At 40.0% G+C, this 13,701-nt stretch overlaps 1 protein-coding gene across 1 annotated transcript in view; it reads right to left on the minus strand.

Annotated features, from left to right (window-relative positions):
- Positions 1-13,701, minus strand: part of LOC103016061 (fibrous sheath-interacting protein 2-like) — an 88,003-nt gene that overhangs the window by 26,193 nt on the left and 48,109 nt on the right. Inside the window, 1 exon segment of the mRNA XM_057537693.1 lies at positions 2-54. Coding sequence (XP_057393676.1) covers positions 2-54 — 53 coding nt within the window.

Genomic DNA, 13,701 nt, shown 5'->3' on the forward strand with positions numbered 1-13,701 from the left:
AGTGAAGAATCACTGTTTATGCTTCTTAGAGGCTGTTTTGATTCGTATTTTTTGCTTAACAGCATGGAAATAATAGACACTTTTTCATCAAGAGGACATTGAAACAGAAAACATTGGTATTTTTAACATGCATTAAGGAAAAATGTTGACCATTCAAAATACTGGCAATATTTTACATATGAATTTCACTTTGGGTGTACCTCACTCAAGAAATAGGAAAATCTAGTCAAGAAAGGAACTGGGTTTTCTTCAAATCTCTATTTTCTACCTGTGGAATCTTTACTTCTGCTGGGAAGCCCATTTAGAGTTTCGTTTTGTTTTGTTTTTTTCTTAAATTTATTTATTTATTTTTGGGTGTGTTGGGTCTTCATTTCTGTGCGAGGGCTTTCTCTAGTTGCGGCGAGCGGGGGCCACTCTTCATCGCGGTGCGCGGGCCTCTCACTATCGCGGCCTCTGTTGTTGCAGAGCACAGGCTCCAGACGCGCAGGCTCAGTGGTTGTGGCTCACGGGCCTAGTTGCTCCGCGACATGTGGGATCTTCCCAGACCAGGGCTCGAACCCGTGTCCCCTGGATTGGCAGGCATATTCTCAACCACTGCGCCACCAGGGAAGCCCATTTAGAATTCAAATCTCTAATTGCTGGTTTCTTCCTTGGATAGCTATGTTGCTTTAAGAAGCTGAAATCCTGGGGCAGAGAAATGATTTCTAGCTTTTAGTGTTACAAGGCCCTAGAGTGATTCCTGTGATATCTAGAGATCTCATATAATTCTTGAAAACATTTTTGGCTATTCAGCTAATTATCCCATTTGGGACTAAATAGTATATAATAAATAGAACAGAATGAAACTGCTGATGTTTGACATATAAAAATGGCTATTTCATATGGTTCAACCCAATATATGCATGTAAGCATTCATAGAAAGGGAGTGCAGATATCATACTTGTAAGCATGGGTTTAGAGTATTTTACCTAAAAAGGATTTAGGTCAGAAAACTGGAACATGAACAGAACAAGAAGTTTAATGCCACTGTTCTTATAAACTAACATCAATAATTGTAAAGACTTTAACTGTATACCTCAAAAAGAAGTTGGATCATTACAGTCAATTAACTATGCATGAGATCTGACTATAATGTAAGAAGTCTTTTATTAAAGAACTTTAAAAAAACCCTCTTGGAACTTCTGTTTGGGGATTGCCTTTAGAGCAGTTGTATGTCCCAAGCAAAACATCATTTCATAGCCATACCTCATGCCCAACCAAAATATCCCACCTTAAATTATGCCCATTTAATCTCATCTGTAGATAGGGAAAACTGGAAAACACTCCTCCATATAAAAATTATGTAAATGGGTAACATTTTTTCTTTTAGCATACTGACCATTTGAAAAACACACAGGTAAATAAACAGCCACCCCAAATCTAAGGCTATTTTCAGAGAAGCAGTGAATGTAGCTTCTTGAATGTGAGGGTTAAAAATAAAACTCTTAAAATTATCAATGACTTTTTTTCCCTAAAATGATGCCAACTCTTTATAAGTCAGTCCTCACTCACCTCTGGTTTCAAAGTTCTTGAAATGTGTGACCACAGATATAGTAACATATCTTGCTACTAGATGGATTTCATGTGGTCCCAGTTCCTGATCTGCAAAAGCAATGACCTCAGCCTCTTCGAGAGTTGCTATTTTCTCTAACTTTGGGTACTTATTTTTTCACTTTTCCAGTAAGGTGGAATCTTCTCCACTTGCCACAAAGCTTTTGTTTTCTTCTTCAATTTCATAGCTGTTTCTTTTTCGCCATATTTTAAGCAAGCTTTTCTCATCCTTTTGTTCTTCACACATTACAGAGAAAGGCCTTCCCTTTGATACAAAAAATGGCTTCATAGGGAGGAGAGAAGATGGTGGAAGAGTAAGACGCGGAGATCACCTTCCTTCCCACAGATACAGTAGAAATACATCTACACGTGGAACTGCTCCTACAGAACACCCACTGAACGCTGGCAGAAAACGTCAGACCTCCCAAAAGGCAAGAAACTCCCCCCGTACTTGGGTAGGGCAAAAGAAAAATAACAGAGACAAAAGAATAGGGACGGCACCTGCACCAGTGGGAGGGAGCTGTGAAGGAGGAAAGATTTCCACACACTAGGAAGCCCCTTCGCGGGCAGAGACTGCGGGTGGCAGAGGGGGGAAGCTTCGGAGCCGCGCAGGAGAGCGCAGCCACAGGGGTGTGGAGGGCAAAGCGGAGAGATTCCCGCACGGAGGATCAGTGCCGACCAGCACTCACCAGCCCGAGAGGCTTGTCTGCTCACCTGCCGGGGCGGGCGGGGCTGGGAGCTGAGGATCAGGCTTTGGTCGGATCGCAGGGAGAGGACTGGGGTTGGCGGCGTGAACACAGCCTGAAGGGGTTAGTGCACCACAGCTAGCCAGGAGGGACTCCGGGAAAAAGTCTGCAGCTGCCGAAGAGGCAAGAGACTTTTTCTTCCCTCTTTGTTTCCTGGTGTGCGAGGAGAGGGGATTCAGAGCGCCGCCTAAACGAACTTCAGAGACGGGCGCGAGCCGTGGCTATCAGCGCGGACCCCACAGCAACAGGGGCGCAGAGGAAAAAGCGGAGAGATTCCTGCACAGAGGCTCGGCGCCGAACAGCACTCACCAGCCCGAGAGGCTTGTCTGCTCACCCGCCGGGGCGGGCGGGGCTGGGAGCTGAGGCTCGGGCTTCGGTCGGATCGCAGGGAGAGGACTGGGGTTGGCGGTGTGAACACAGCCTGAAGGGGTTAGCGCACCACAGCTGGCTGGGAGGGAGACCGAGAAAAAGTCTGCAGCTGCCGAAGAGGCAAGAGACTTTTTCTTGCCTCTCTATTTCGCGGCGTGCAAGGAGAGGGGATTCAGAGCGCCGCCTAAATGAACTCCAGAGACTGGCGTGAGCCGCGGCTATCAGCGCGGACCCCAGAGACAGGCATGAGACGCTGGGGCTGCTGCTGCCGCCTCCAAAAATCCTGTGTGCGAGCACAGTTCACTCTCCACACCGCCCCTCCCGGGAGCCTGTGCAGCCCGCCACTGCCAGGGTCCCGTGATCCAGGGACAACTTCCCCGGGAGAACGCACTGCGCACCTCAGGCTGCTGCAATGTCACGCCGGCCTCTGACGCTGCAGGCTCACCCCACCTCCTCTGTACCCCTCCCTCCCCACGGCCTGGGTGAGCCAGAGCCCCCGAAGCAGCTGCTCCTTTAACCCCGTCCTGTCTGGGCGGGGAACAAACGCCCTCAGGCGACCTACACGCAGAGGCAGGTTCAAATCCAAAGCTGAACCCCGGGAGCTGTGCGAACAGAGAAGAGAAGGGGAAATCTCTCCCAGCAGCCTCAGAAGCAGCGAATTAAAACTCCACAAACAACTTGATGTGATGCATCTGTTGAATACCTGAAGAGACAACGAATCATCCCAAATTCAGGAGGTGGACTTTGGGAGCAGGATATATTAATTTTTCCCCTTTTCCTTTTTTTGTGAGTGTATATGTATATGCTTCTGGGTGAGATTTTGTCTGTATAGCTTTGCTTTATAATAGCTTTATTTTACTTCACTATATTATAGCCTCTTTCTTTCTTTCTTTCTTTCTATTTTTTCTCCCTTTTACTCTGAGCCGTGTGGACGAAAGGCTCTTGGTGCTCCAGCCAGGCATCAGGGCCGTACCTCTGAGGTGGGAGAGCCAACTTCAGGACACTGGTCCACAGGAGACCTCCCAGCTCCACGTAATACCAAACGGCAAAAATCTCTCAGAGATCTCCATCTCAACATCAAGACCCAGCATCACTCAATGACCAGCAAGCTACAGTGCTGAACACCCTATGCCAAACAACTAGCAAGACAGGAACACAGCCCCATCCATTAGCAGAGAGGCTGCCTAAAATCATAATAAGGCCACAGACACCCCAAAATACACCACCAGACGTGGACGTGCCCACCAGAAAGACAAGATCCAGCCTCATCCACCAGAACTCAGGCACTAGTTCCCTCCACCAGGAAGCCTACACAACCCACTGAACCAACCTTACCCACTGGGGACAGATACCAAAAACAACGGGAACTACGAACCTGCAGCCTGTGAAAAGGAGACCCCAAACACAGTAAGATAAGCAAAATGAGACGACAGAAAAACACACAGCAGATGAAGGAGCAGGGTCAAAACACACCAGACTTAACAAATGAAGAGGAAATAGGTAGTCTACCTGAAAAAGAATTCAGAATAATGATAGTAAGGATGATCCAAAATCTGGGAAATAGAATAGACAAAATGCAAGAAACATTTAACAAGGACGTAGAAGAACTAAAGAGGAACCAAGCAACGATGAAAAACACAATAAATGAAATTAAAAATACTCTAGATGGGATCAATAGCAGAATAACTGAGGCAGAAGAAACGATAAGTGACCTGGAAGATAAAATGGTGGAAATAACTACTGCAGAGCAGGATAAAGAAAAAAGAATGAAAAGAACTGAGGACAGTCTCAGAGACCTCTGGGACAACATTAAACGCACCAACATTTGAATTATAGGGGTCCCAGAAGAAGAAGAGAAAAAGAAAGGGAGTGAGAAAATATTTGAAGAGATTATAGTTGAAAACTTCCCTAATATGGGAAAGGAAATAGTTAATCAAGTCCTGGAAGCACAGAGAGTCCCATACAGGATAAACCCAAGGAGAAACACGCCAAGACACATATTAATCAAACTGTCAAAAATTAAATATAAGGAAAACATATTAAAAGCAGCAAGGGAAAAACAACAAATAACACACAAGGGAATCCCCATAAGGTTAACATCTGATCTTTCAGCAGAAACTCTGCAAGCCAGAAGGGAGTGGCAGGATATACTTAAAGTGATGAAGGAGAAAAACCTACAACCAAGATTACTCTACCCAGCAAGGATCTCATTCAGATGTGATGGAGAAATTAAAACCTTTACAGACAAGCAAAAGCTGAGAGAGTTCAGCACCACCAAACCAGCTTTACAACAAATGCTAAAGGAACTTCTCTAGGCAAGAAACACAAGAGAAGGAAAACACCTACAATAACAAACCCAAAACATTTAAGAAAATGGGAATAGGAACATACATATCGATAATTACCTTGAATGTAAATGGATTAAATGCTCCCACCAAAAGACACAGGCTGGCTGAATGGATACAAAAACAAGACCCATATATATGCTGTCTACAAGAGACCCACTTCAGACCTAGAGACACATACAGACTGAAAGTGAGGGGATGGAAAAAGATATTCCATGCAAATGGAAATCAAAACAAAGCTGGAGTAGCAATTCTCATATCAGACAAAATAGACTTTAAAATAAAGACTATTACAAGAGACAAAGAAGGACACTATATAATGATCAAGGGATCGATCCAAGAGGAAGGTATAACAATTGTAAATATTTATGCACCCAACATAGGAGCACCTCAATACATAAGGCAAATACTAACAGCCATAAAAGGGGAAATCGACAGCAACACAATCATAGTAGGGGACTTTAACACCCCACTTTCACCAATGGACAGATCATCCAAAATGAAAATAAATAAGGAAACACAAGCTTTAAATGATACATTAAACAAGATGGACTTAATTTGATATTTATAGGACATTCCACCCAAAAACAACAGAATACACATTTTTCTCAAGTGCTCATGGAACATTCTCCTGGATAGATCATATCTTGGGTCACAAATCAAGCCTTGGTAAATTTAAGAAAATTGAAATCGTATCAAGTATCTTTTCCGACCACAACGCTATGAGACTAGATATCACTTACAGGAAAAGATCTGTAAAAAATACAAACACATGGAGGCTACACAATACACTACTTAGTAATGAAGTGATCACTGAAGAAATCAAAGGGGAAATCAAAAAATACCTAGAAACAAATGACAATGGAGACACGACGACCCAAAACCTATGGGACGCAGCAAAAGCAGTGCTAAGAGGGAAGTTTATAGCAATACAAGCCTACCTCAAGAAACAGGAAACATCTCGAATAAACAACCTAACCTTGCACCTAAAGCAATTAGAGAAAGAAGAAAAAAACCCCCCAAAGCCAGCAGAAGGAAAGAAATCATAAAGATTAGGTCAGAAATAAATGAAAAAGAAATGAAGGAAACAATAGCAAAAATCAATGAAACTAAAAGCTGGTTCTTTGAGAAGATAAACAAAATTGATAAACCATTAGCCAGACTCATCAAGAGAAAAAGGGAGAAGACTCAAATCAATAGAATTAGAAATGAAAAAGGAGAAGTAACCACTGACACTGCAGAAATACAAAAGATCATGAGAGATTACTACAAGCAACTCTATGCCAATAAAATGGACAACCTGGAAGAAATGGACAGATTCTTAGAAATGCACAAACTGCCGAGACTGAACCAGGAAGAAACAGAAAATATGAACAGACCAATCACAAGCACTGAAATTGAAACTGTGATTAAAAACCTTCCAACAAACAAAAGCCCAGGACCAGATGGCTTCACAGGCGATTTCTATCAAACATTTAGAGAAGAGCTAACACCTGTCCTTCTCAAACTCTTCCAAAATATTGCAGAGGGAGGAACACTCCCAAACTCATTCTACGAGGCCACCATCACCCTGATAGCAAAACCAGACAAAGATGTGACAAAGAAAGAAAACTACAGGCCAATATCACTGATGAACATAGATGCAAAAATCCTCAACAAAATACTAGCAAACAGAATCCAACAGCACATTAAAAGGATCATACACCATGATCAAGTGGGGTTTATCCCAGGAATGCAAGGATTCTTCAACATATGCAAATCAATCAATGTGATACACCATATTAACAAATTGAAGGAGAAAAACCATATGATCATCTCAATAGAAGCAGAGAAAGCTTTTGACAAAATTCAACACCCATTTATGATAAAAGCCCTGCAGAAAGTAGGCATAGAGGGAACTTTCCTCAACATAATAAAGGCCATATATGACAAACCCACAGCCAACATTGTCCTCAATGGTGAAAAACTGAAACCATTTCCACTAAGATCAGGAACAAGACAAGGTTACCCACTCTCACCACTATTATTCAACATAGTTTTGGAAGTGTTAGCCACAGCAATCAGAGAAGACAAAGAAATAAAAGGAATCCAAATCGGAAAAGAAGAAAAAAAGCTGTCACTATTTGCAGATGACATGATACTATACATAGAGAATCCTAAAGATGCTACCAGAAAACTCCTAGAGCTAATCAATGAATTTGGTAAAGTAGCAGGATACAAAATTAATGCACAGAAATCTCTTGCATTTCTATACACTGATGACGAAAAATCTGAAAGTGAAATTAAGAAAACACTCCCGTTTACCATTGCAACAAAAAGAATAAAACATCTAGGAATAAACCTACCTAAGGAGACAAAAGACCTGTATGCAGAAAATTATAAGACACTGATGAAAGAAATTAAAGATGATACAAATAGATGGAGAGATATACCATGTTCCTGGATTGGAAGAATCAACATTGTGAAAATGACTCTACTACCCAAAGCAATCTACAGATTCAACGCAATCCCTATCAAACTACCACTGGCATTTTTCACAGAACTAGAACAAAAAATTTCACAATTTGTATGGAAACACAAAAGACCCCGAATAGCCAAAGCAATCTTGAGAACGAAAAATGGAGCGGGGGGAATCAGGCTCCCTGACTTCAGACTATATTACAAAGCTTCAGTAATCAAGACAGTTTGGTACTGGCACAAAAACAGAAATATAGATCAATGGAACAGGATAGAAAGCCCAGAGATAAACCCACACACATATGGTCACCTTATCTTTGATAAAGGAGGCAAGCATATACAGTGGAGAAAAGACAGCCTCTTCAATAAGTGGTGCTGGGACAGTTGGACAGGTACATGTAAAAGTATGAAATTAGAACACTCCCTGACACCATGCACAAAAATAAACTCAAAATGGATTAAAGACCTAAGTGTAAGGGCAGACACTATCAAACTCTTAGAGGAAAACATAGGCAGAACACTCTATGACATACATCACAGCAAGATTCTTTTTGACCCAGCTCCCAGAGAAATGGAAATAAGAACACAAATAAACAAATGGGACCTAATGAAACTGAAAAGCTTTTGCACAGCAAAGGAAACCATAAACAAGACCAAAAGACAACCCTCAGAATGGGAGAAAATATTTGCAAATGAAGCAACTGACAAAGGATTAATCTACAAGATTTACAAGCAGCTCATGCAGCTCAATAACAAAAAAACGAACAACCCAATCCAAAAATGGGCAGAAGACCTAAATAGACATTTCTCCAAAGAAGATATACAGATGGCCTACAGACACATGAAAGAATGCTCAACATCATTAATCATTAGAGAAATGCAAATGAAAACTACAATGAGGTATCATCTCACATCGGTCAGAATGGCCATCATCAAAAAATCTAGAAACAATAAATGCTGGAGAGGGTGTGGAGGAAAGGGAACCCTCTTGCACTGTTGGTGGGAATGTAAATTGATACAGCCACTATGGAGAACAGTATGGAGGTTCCTTAAAAAGCTACAAATAGAACTACCATACGACCCAGCAATCCCACTACTGGGCATATACCCTGAGAAAACCATAGGTCAAAAAGAGTCATGTACCAAAATGTTCATTGTAGCTCTATTTACAATAGCCAGGACGTGGAAGCAACGTAAATGTCCATCGACAGATGAATGGATAAAGAAGATGTGGCACATATATACAATGGAATATTACTCAGCCATAAAAAGAAATGAAATGGAGGTATTTGTAATGAGGTGGATGGAGTTAGAGTCTGTCATACAGAGTGAAGTAAGTCAGAAAGAGAAAAACAAATACAGTATGCTAACACATATATACGGAATCTAAGGAAAAAAAAAAAAGGCCATGAAGAACCTAGTGGCAAGATGGGAATCAAGACACAGACCTACTAGAGAATGGACTTGAGGATATGGGGAGGGGGTGGGGTGAGATGTGACAGGGTAAGAGAGTGTCATGGACATATATACACTACCAAATGTAAAATAGATAGCTAGGGGGAAGCAGCCGCATAGCACAGGGAGATCACCTCGGTGCTTTGTGACCACCTAGAGGGGTGGGATGGGGAGGGTGGGAGGGAGGGAGATGCAAGAGGGAAGAGAAATGGGAACATATTGTATATGTATAACTGATTCACTTTGTTATAAAGCAGAAGCTAACACACCATTGTAAGGCAATTATACTTCAATAAAGATGTTTAAAATAAATGGCTTCATAGTTTCCATACTTCCGTTAAGTGTGTAGGGTTTGACTTGAAAGGCCATAACTCAACAGCATGGTATTGACAATATTTTCTGCAGCTAAACATATTTTGAGTGGAGAAATGGTTGTCTGTATTTGGTTTGGATTAACAACTGGTTTGGGGGGATCATAGTGAAGCACTCTTTGATTTTCACCTTCTTCCATTTCTCTGAAGGACATGGGGTGCTCTAGTGCTGCTTGTGCAGAGTCACTAGATTTCTGAGATGATTCTTGTAAGCCAGTGCCTTCGAGGAGAGAGCAGTATCCTTTCACAGCTTGATCAAAGTGGCTGAAGACTTGAGCTTCACTTCTAGAAGATGATGGTTTAAGGTCTGATTCGAGCCCTTCCATTGGCTCTGTGGTTTTAGTTGAATTTCCTGCAGAGTATCTGACATATGAAGGTATATTTGAGGAAGTCTTGTCCTTTATTTTCTCTTTTTTTTTTTTCCTGTGAATCTGTCTTGTGTCAGTTTTATTTTTTTTTATTTTTTTATTTTTCCACACACACACACTGTATTTTATTTTTACAAGAGATAAATAGACTGACACCAAGCATTGTACATGGATGACCACAACAAAAGCAACAATGATTGCAATTACCAAACATGAAACACACTCATACTATGTCATAATATTGACATTCACTCCAGTAATCCTCCACTGTGACAGCTCCTTTACTTTGCAGTGAAAATTGATTTGTATATTCTTTGCCTCTGAGTCCTTGTGGGATTTTTTTTTTTAATTCGGACAGAAAGTCACAAAAATTATACTCATCCTCATCAGTTCACTCAGTCCCATGTAATTAATTTTTTTTCATCTTGATCTTTTGTTAGCACTTTTATGAGTTCATCAGTTTTTCATTAGAGTTCTGAAAATGCTTATTCATTCAGTTCAGCAGTACAGTCAGTTACCAGAAACCTGTACTTGTCAGTCTTTTCCATGAATTTCTTGAAGATGAAACCCTTTTATAGGAACATATTTGCAAAATCATCAGAGTACACCCAGAACTGTCTGTAAATGACAAAAGACTTAAAAATGACCATGGTTAAAGATTTGATGAAAGTTCATAATAATGCAGTTGACAAGAAAATTAGTTATTTCTGAGATATACATTTTAAAGTAATAACTAGGATTATTACTTATAACATTATACCAGAACATATAAGATTTTTAGAAGTTTCCTGTAATGTCTGAAACATTTATATTAACATATTTCCATACAAATAACCCAATGAAAGTTTAGTATTAGTTGTTTTGTTTGTTTTTTTTATACTGCAGGTTCTTATTAGGCATCAGTTTTATACACATCAGTGTATACATGTCAATCCCAATCGCCCAATTCAGCACACCACCATCCCCACCTCACCGCAGTTTTCCCCCCTTGGTGTCCATATGTCCATTCTCTACATCTGTGTCTCAACTTCTGCCCTGCAAACTGGCTCATCTGTACCATTTTTCTAGGTTCCACATACATGCATTAATATACGATATTTGTTTTTCTCTTTCTGACTTACTTCACTCTGTATGACAGTCTCTAGATCCATCCACGTCTCAACAAATGACTCAATTTCGTTCCTTTTTATGGCTGAGTAATATTCCATTGTATATATGTACCACAACTTCTTTATCCATTCATCTGTTGATGGGCATTTAGGTTGCTTCCATGACCTGGCTATTGTAAATAGTGCTGCAATGAACATTCGGGTGCATGTGTCTTTTTGAATTACGGTTTTCTCTGGGAATATGCCCAGTAGTGGGATTGCTGGGTCATATGGTAATTCTATTTTTAGTTTTTTAAGGAACCTCCATATTGTTCTCCATAGTGGCTGTATCAATTTACATTCCCACCAACAGTGCAAGAGGGTTCCCTTTTCTCCACACCCTCTCCAGCATTTGTTGTTTGTAGATTTTCTGATGATGCCCATTCTAACAGGAGTGAGGTGATACCTCATTGTAGTTTTGATTTGCATTTCTCTAATAATTAGTGATGTTGAGCATCTTTTCATGTGCTTCATGGCCGTCTGTATGTCTTCTTTGGAGAAATGTCTATTTAGGTCTTCTGCCCATTTTTGGACTGGGGTGTTTGTTTCTTTGATATTGAGCTGAATGAGCTGTTTATATATTTTGGAGATTAATCCTTTGTCCGTTGATTCATTTGCAAATATTTTCTCCCATTCTGAGGGTTGTCTTTTCGTCTTGTTTATGGTTTCCTTTGCTGTGCAAAAGCTTTGAAGTTTCATTAGGTCCCACTTGTTTATTTTTGTTTTTATTTCCATTCCTCTAGGAGGTGGATCAAAAAAGATCTTGCTGTGATGTATGTCAAAGAGTGTTCTTCCTATGTTTTCCTCTAAGAGTTTTATAGTGTCCAGTCTTATATTTAGGTCTCTAATCCATTTTGAGTTTATTTTTGTGTATGGTGTTAGGGAGTATTCTAATTTCATTCTTTACATGTAGCTGTCCAGTTTTCCCAGCACCACTTATTGAAGAGACTGTCTTTTCTCCATTGTATATCTTTGCTCCTTTGTCATAGATTAGTTGACCATAGGTGCGTGGGTTAATCTCTGGGCTTTCTATCTTGTTCCATTGATCTATGTTTCTGTTTTTGTGCCAGTACCATATTGTCTTCATTACTGTAACTTTGTAGTATAGTCTGAAGTCAGGGAGTCTGATTCCTCCAGCTCCATTTTTTTGCCTCAAGACTGCTTTGGCTATTCGGGGTCTTTTGTGTCTCCATACAAATTTTAAGATGATTTGTTCTAGCTCTGTAAAAAATGCCATTGGTAATTTGATAGGGATTGCATTGAATCTGTAGATTGCTTTGGGTAGTAGAGTCATTTTCACAATGTTGATTCTTCCAATCCAAGAACATGGTATATCTCTCCATCTGTTGGTATCATCTTTAATTTCTTTCATCAGTGTCTTATAGTTTTCTGCATACAGGTCTTTTGTCTCCCTAGGTAGGTTTATTCCTAGGTATTTTATTCTTTTTGTTGCAATGGTAAATGAGAGTGTTTCCATAATTTCTCTTTCAGATTTTTCATCATTAGTGTATAGGAATGCAAGAGATTTCTGTGCATTAATTTTGTAACCTGCAACTTTACCATATTCATTAATTAGCTCTAGCAGTTTTCTGGTGGCAGTTTTAGGATTCTCTATGTATAGTATCATGTCATCCGCAAACAGTGACAGTTTTACTTCTTCTTTTCCAATTTGTATTCCTTTTATTTCTTTGTCTTCTCTGATTTCCGTGGCTAGGACTTCCAGAACTATGTTGAATAATAGTGGTGAGAGTGGACATCCTTGTCTCGTTCCTGATCTTAGAGGAAATGCTTTCAGTTTTTCCCCATTGAGAATGATGTTTGCTGTGGGTTTGTCATATATGGCCTTTATTATGTTGAGGTAGGTTCCCTCTATGCCCACTTTCTGGAGAGTTTTTATCAGAAATGGGTGTTGAATTTTGTCAAAAGCTTTTTCTGCATCTATTGAGATGATCATATGGTTTTTATTCTTCAATTTGTTAATATGGTGTATCACATTGATTGATTTGCATATATTGAAGAATCCTTGCATCCCTGGGATAAATCCCACTTGATCGTGGTGTATGATCCTTTTAATGTGTTGTTAGATTCTGTTTGCTAGTATTTTGTTGAGGATTTTTGCATCTATATTCATCAGTGGTATTGGTCTGTAATTTTCTTTTTTTGTAGTGTCTTTGTCTGGTTTTGGTATCAGGGTGATGGTGGCCTCATAGAATGAGCTTGGGAGTGTTCCTTCCTCTGCAATTTTTTGGAAGAGTTTGAGAAGGATAGGTGTTAGCTCTTCTCTAAATGTTTGATAGAATTCACCTGTGAAGCCATCTGGTCCTGGACTTTTGTTTGTTGGAAGATTTTTAATCACAGTTTCAATTTCATTACTTGTGATTGGTCTGTTCATATTTTCTGTTTCTTCCTGGTTCAGTCTTGGAAGGTTATACCTTTCTAAAAATTTGTCCATTTCTTCCAGGTTGTCCATTTTATTGGCATAAAGTTGCTTGTAGTAGTCTCTTAGGATGCTTTGTATTTCTGCGGTGTCTGTTGTAATTTCTCTTTTTTCATTTCTGATTTTATTGATTTGAGTCCTCTCCCTCTTTTTCTTGATGAGTCTGGCTAATGGCTTATCAATTTTATCTTCTCAAAGAACCAACTTTTAGTTTTATTGATCTTTGCTATTGTTTTCTTTGTTTCTATTTCATTTATTTCTGCTCTGATCTTTATGATTTCTTTCCTTCTGCTAACTTTGGGTTTTGTTTGTTCTTCTTTCTCTAGTTTCTTTAGGTGTAAGGTTAGATTGTTTACTTGAGATGTTTCTTGTTTCTTTAGGTAGGCTTGTATAGCTATAAACTTCCCTCTTAGAA

This window comes from Balaenoptera acutorostrata, chromosome X (assembly GCF_949987535.1).
Source record: "Balaenoptera acutorostrata chromosome X, mBalAcu1.1, whole genome shotgun sequence".
Taxonomy (NCBI): domain Eukaryota; kingdom Metazoa; phylum Chordata; class Mammalia; order Artiodactyla; family Balaenopteridae; genus Balaenoptera; species Balaenoptera acutorostrata.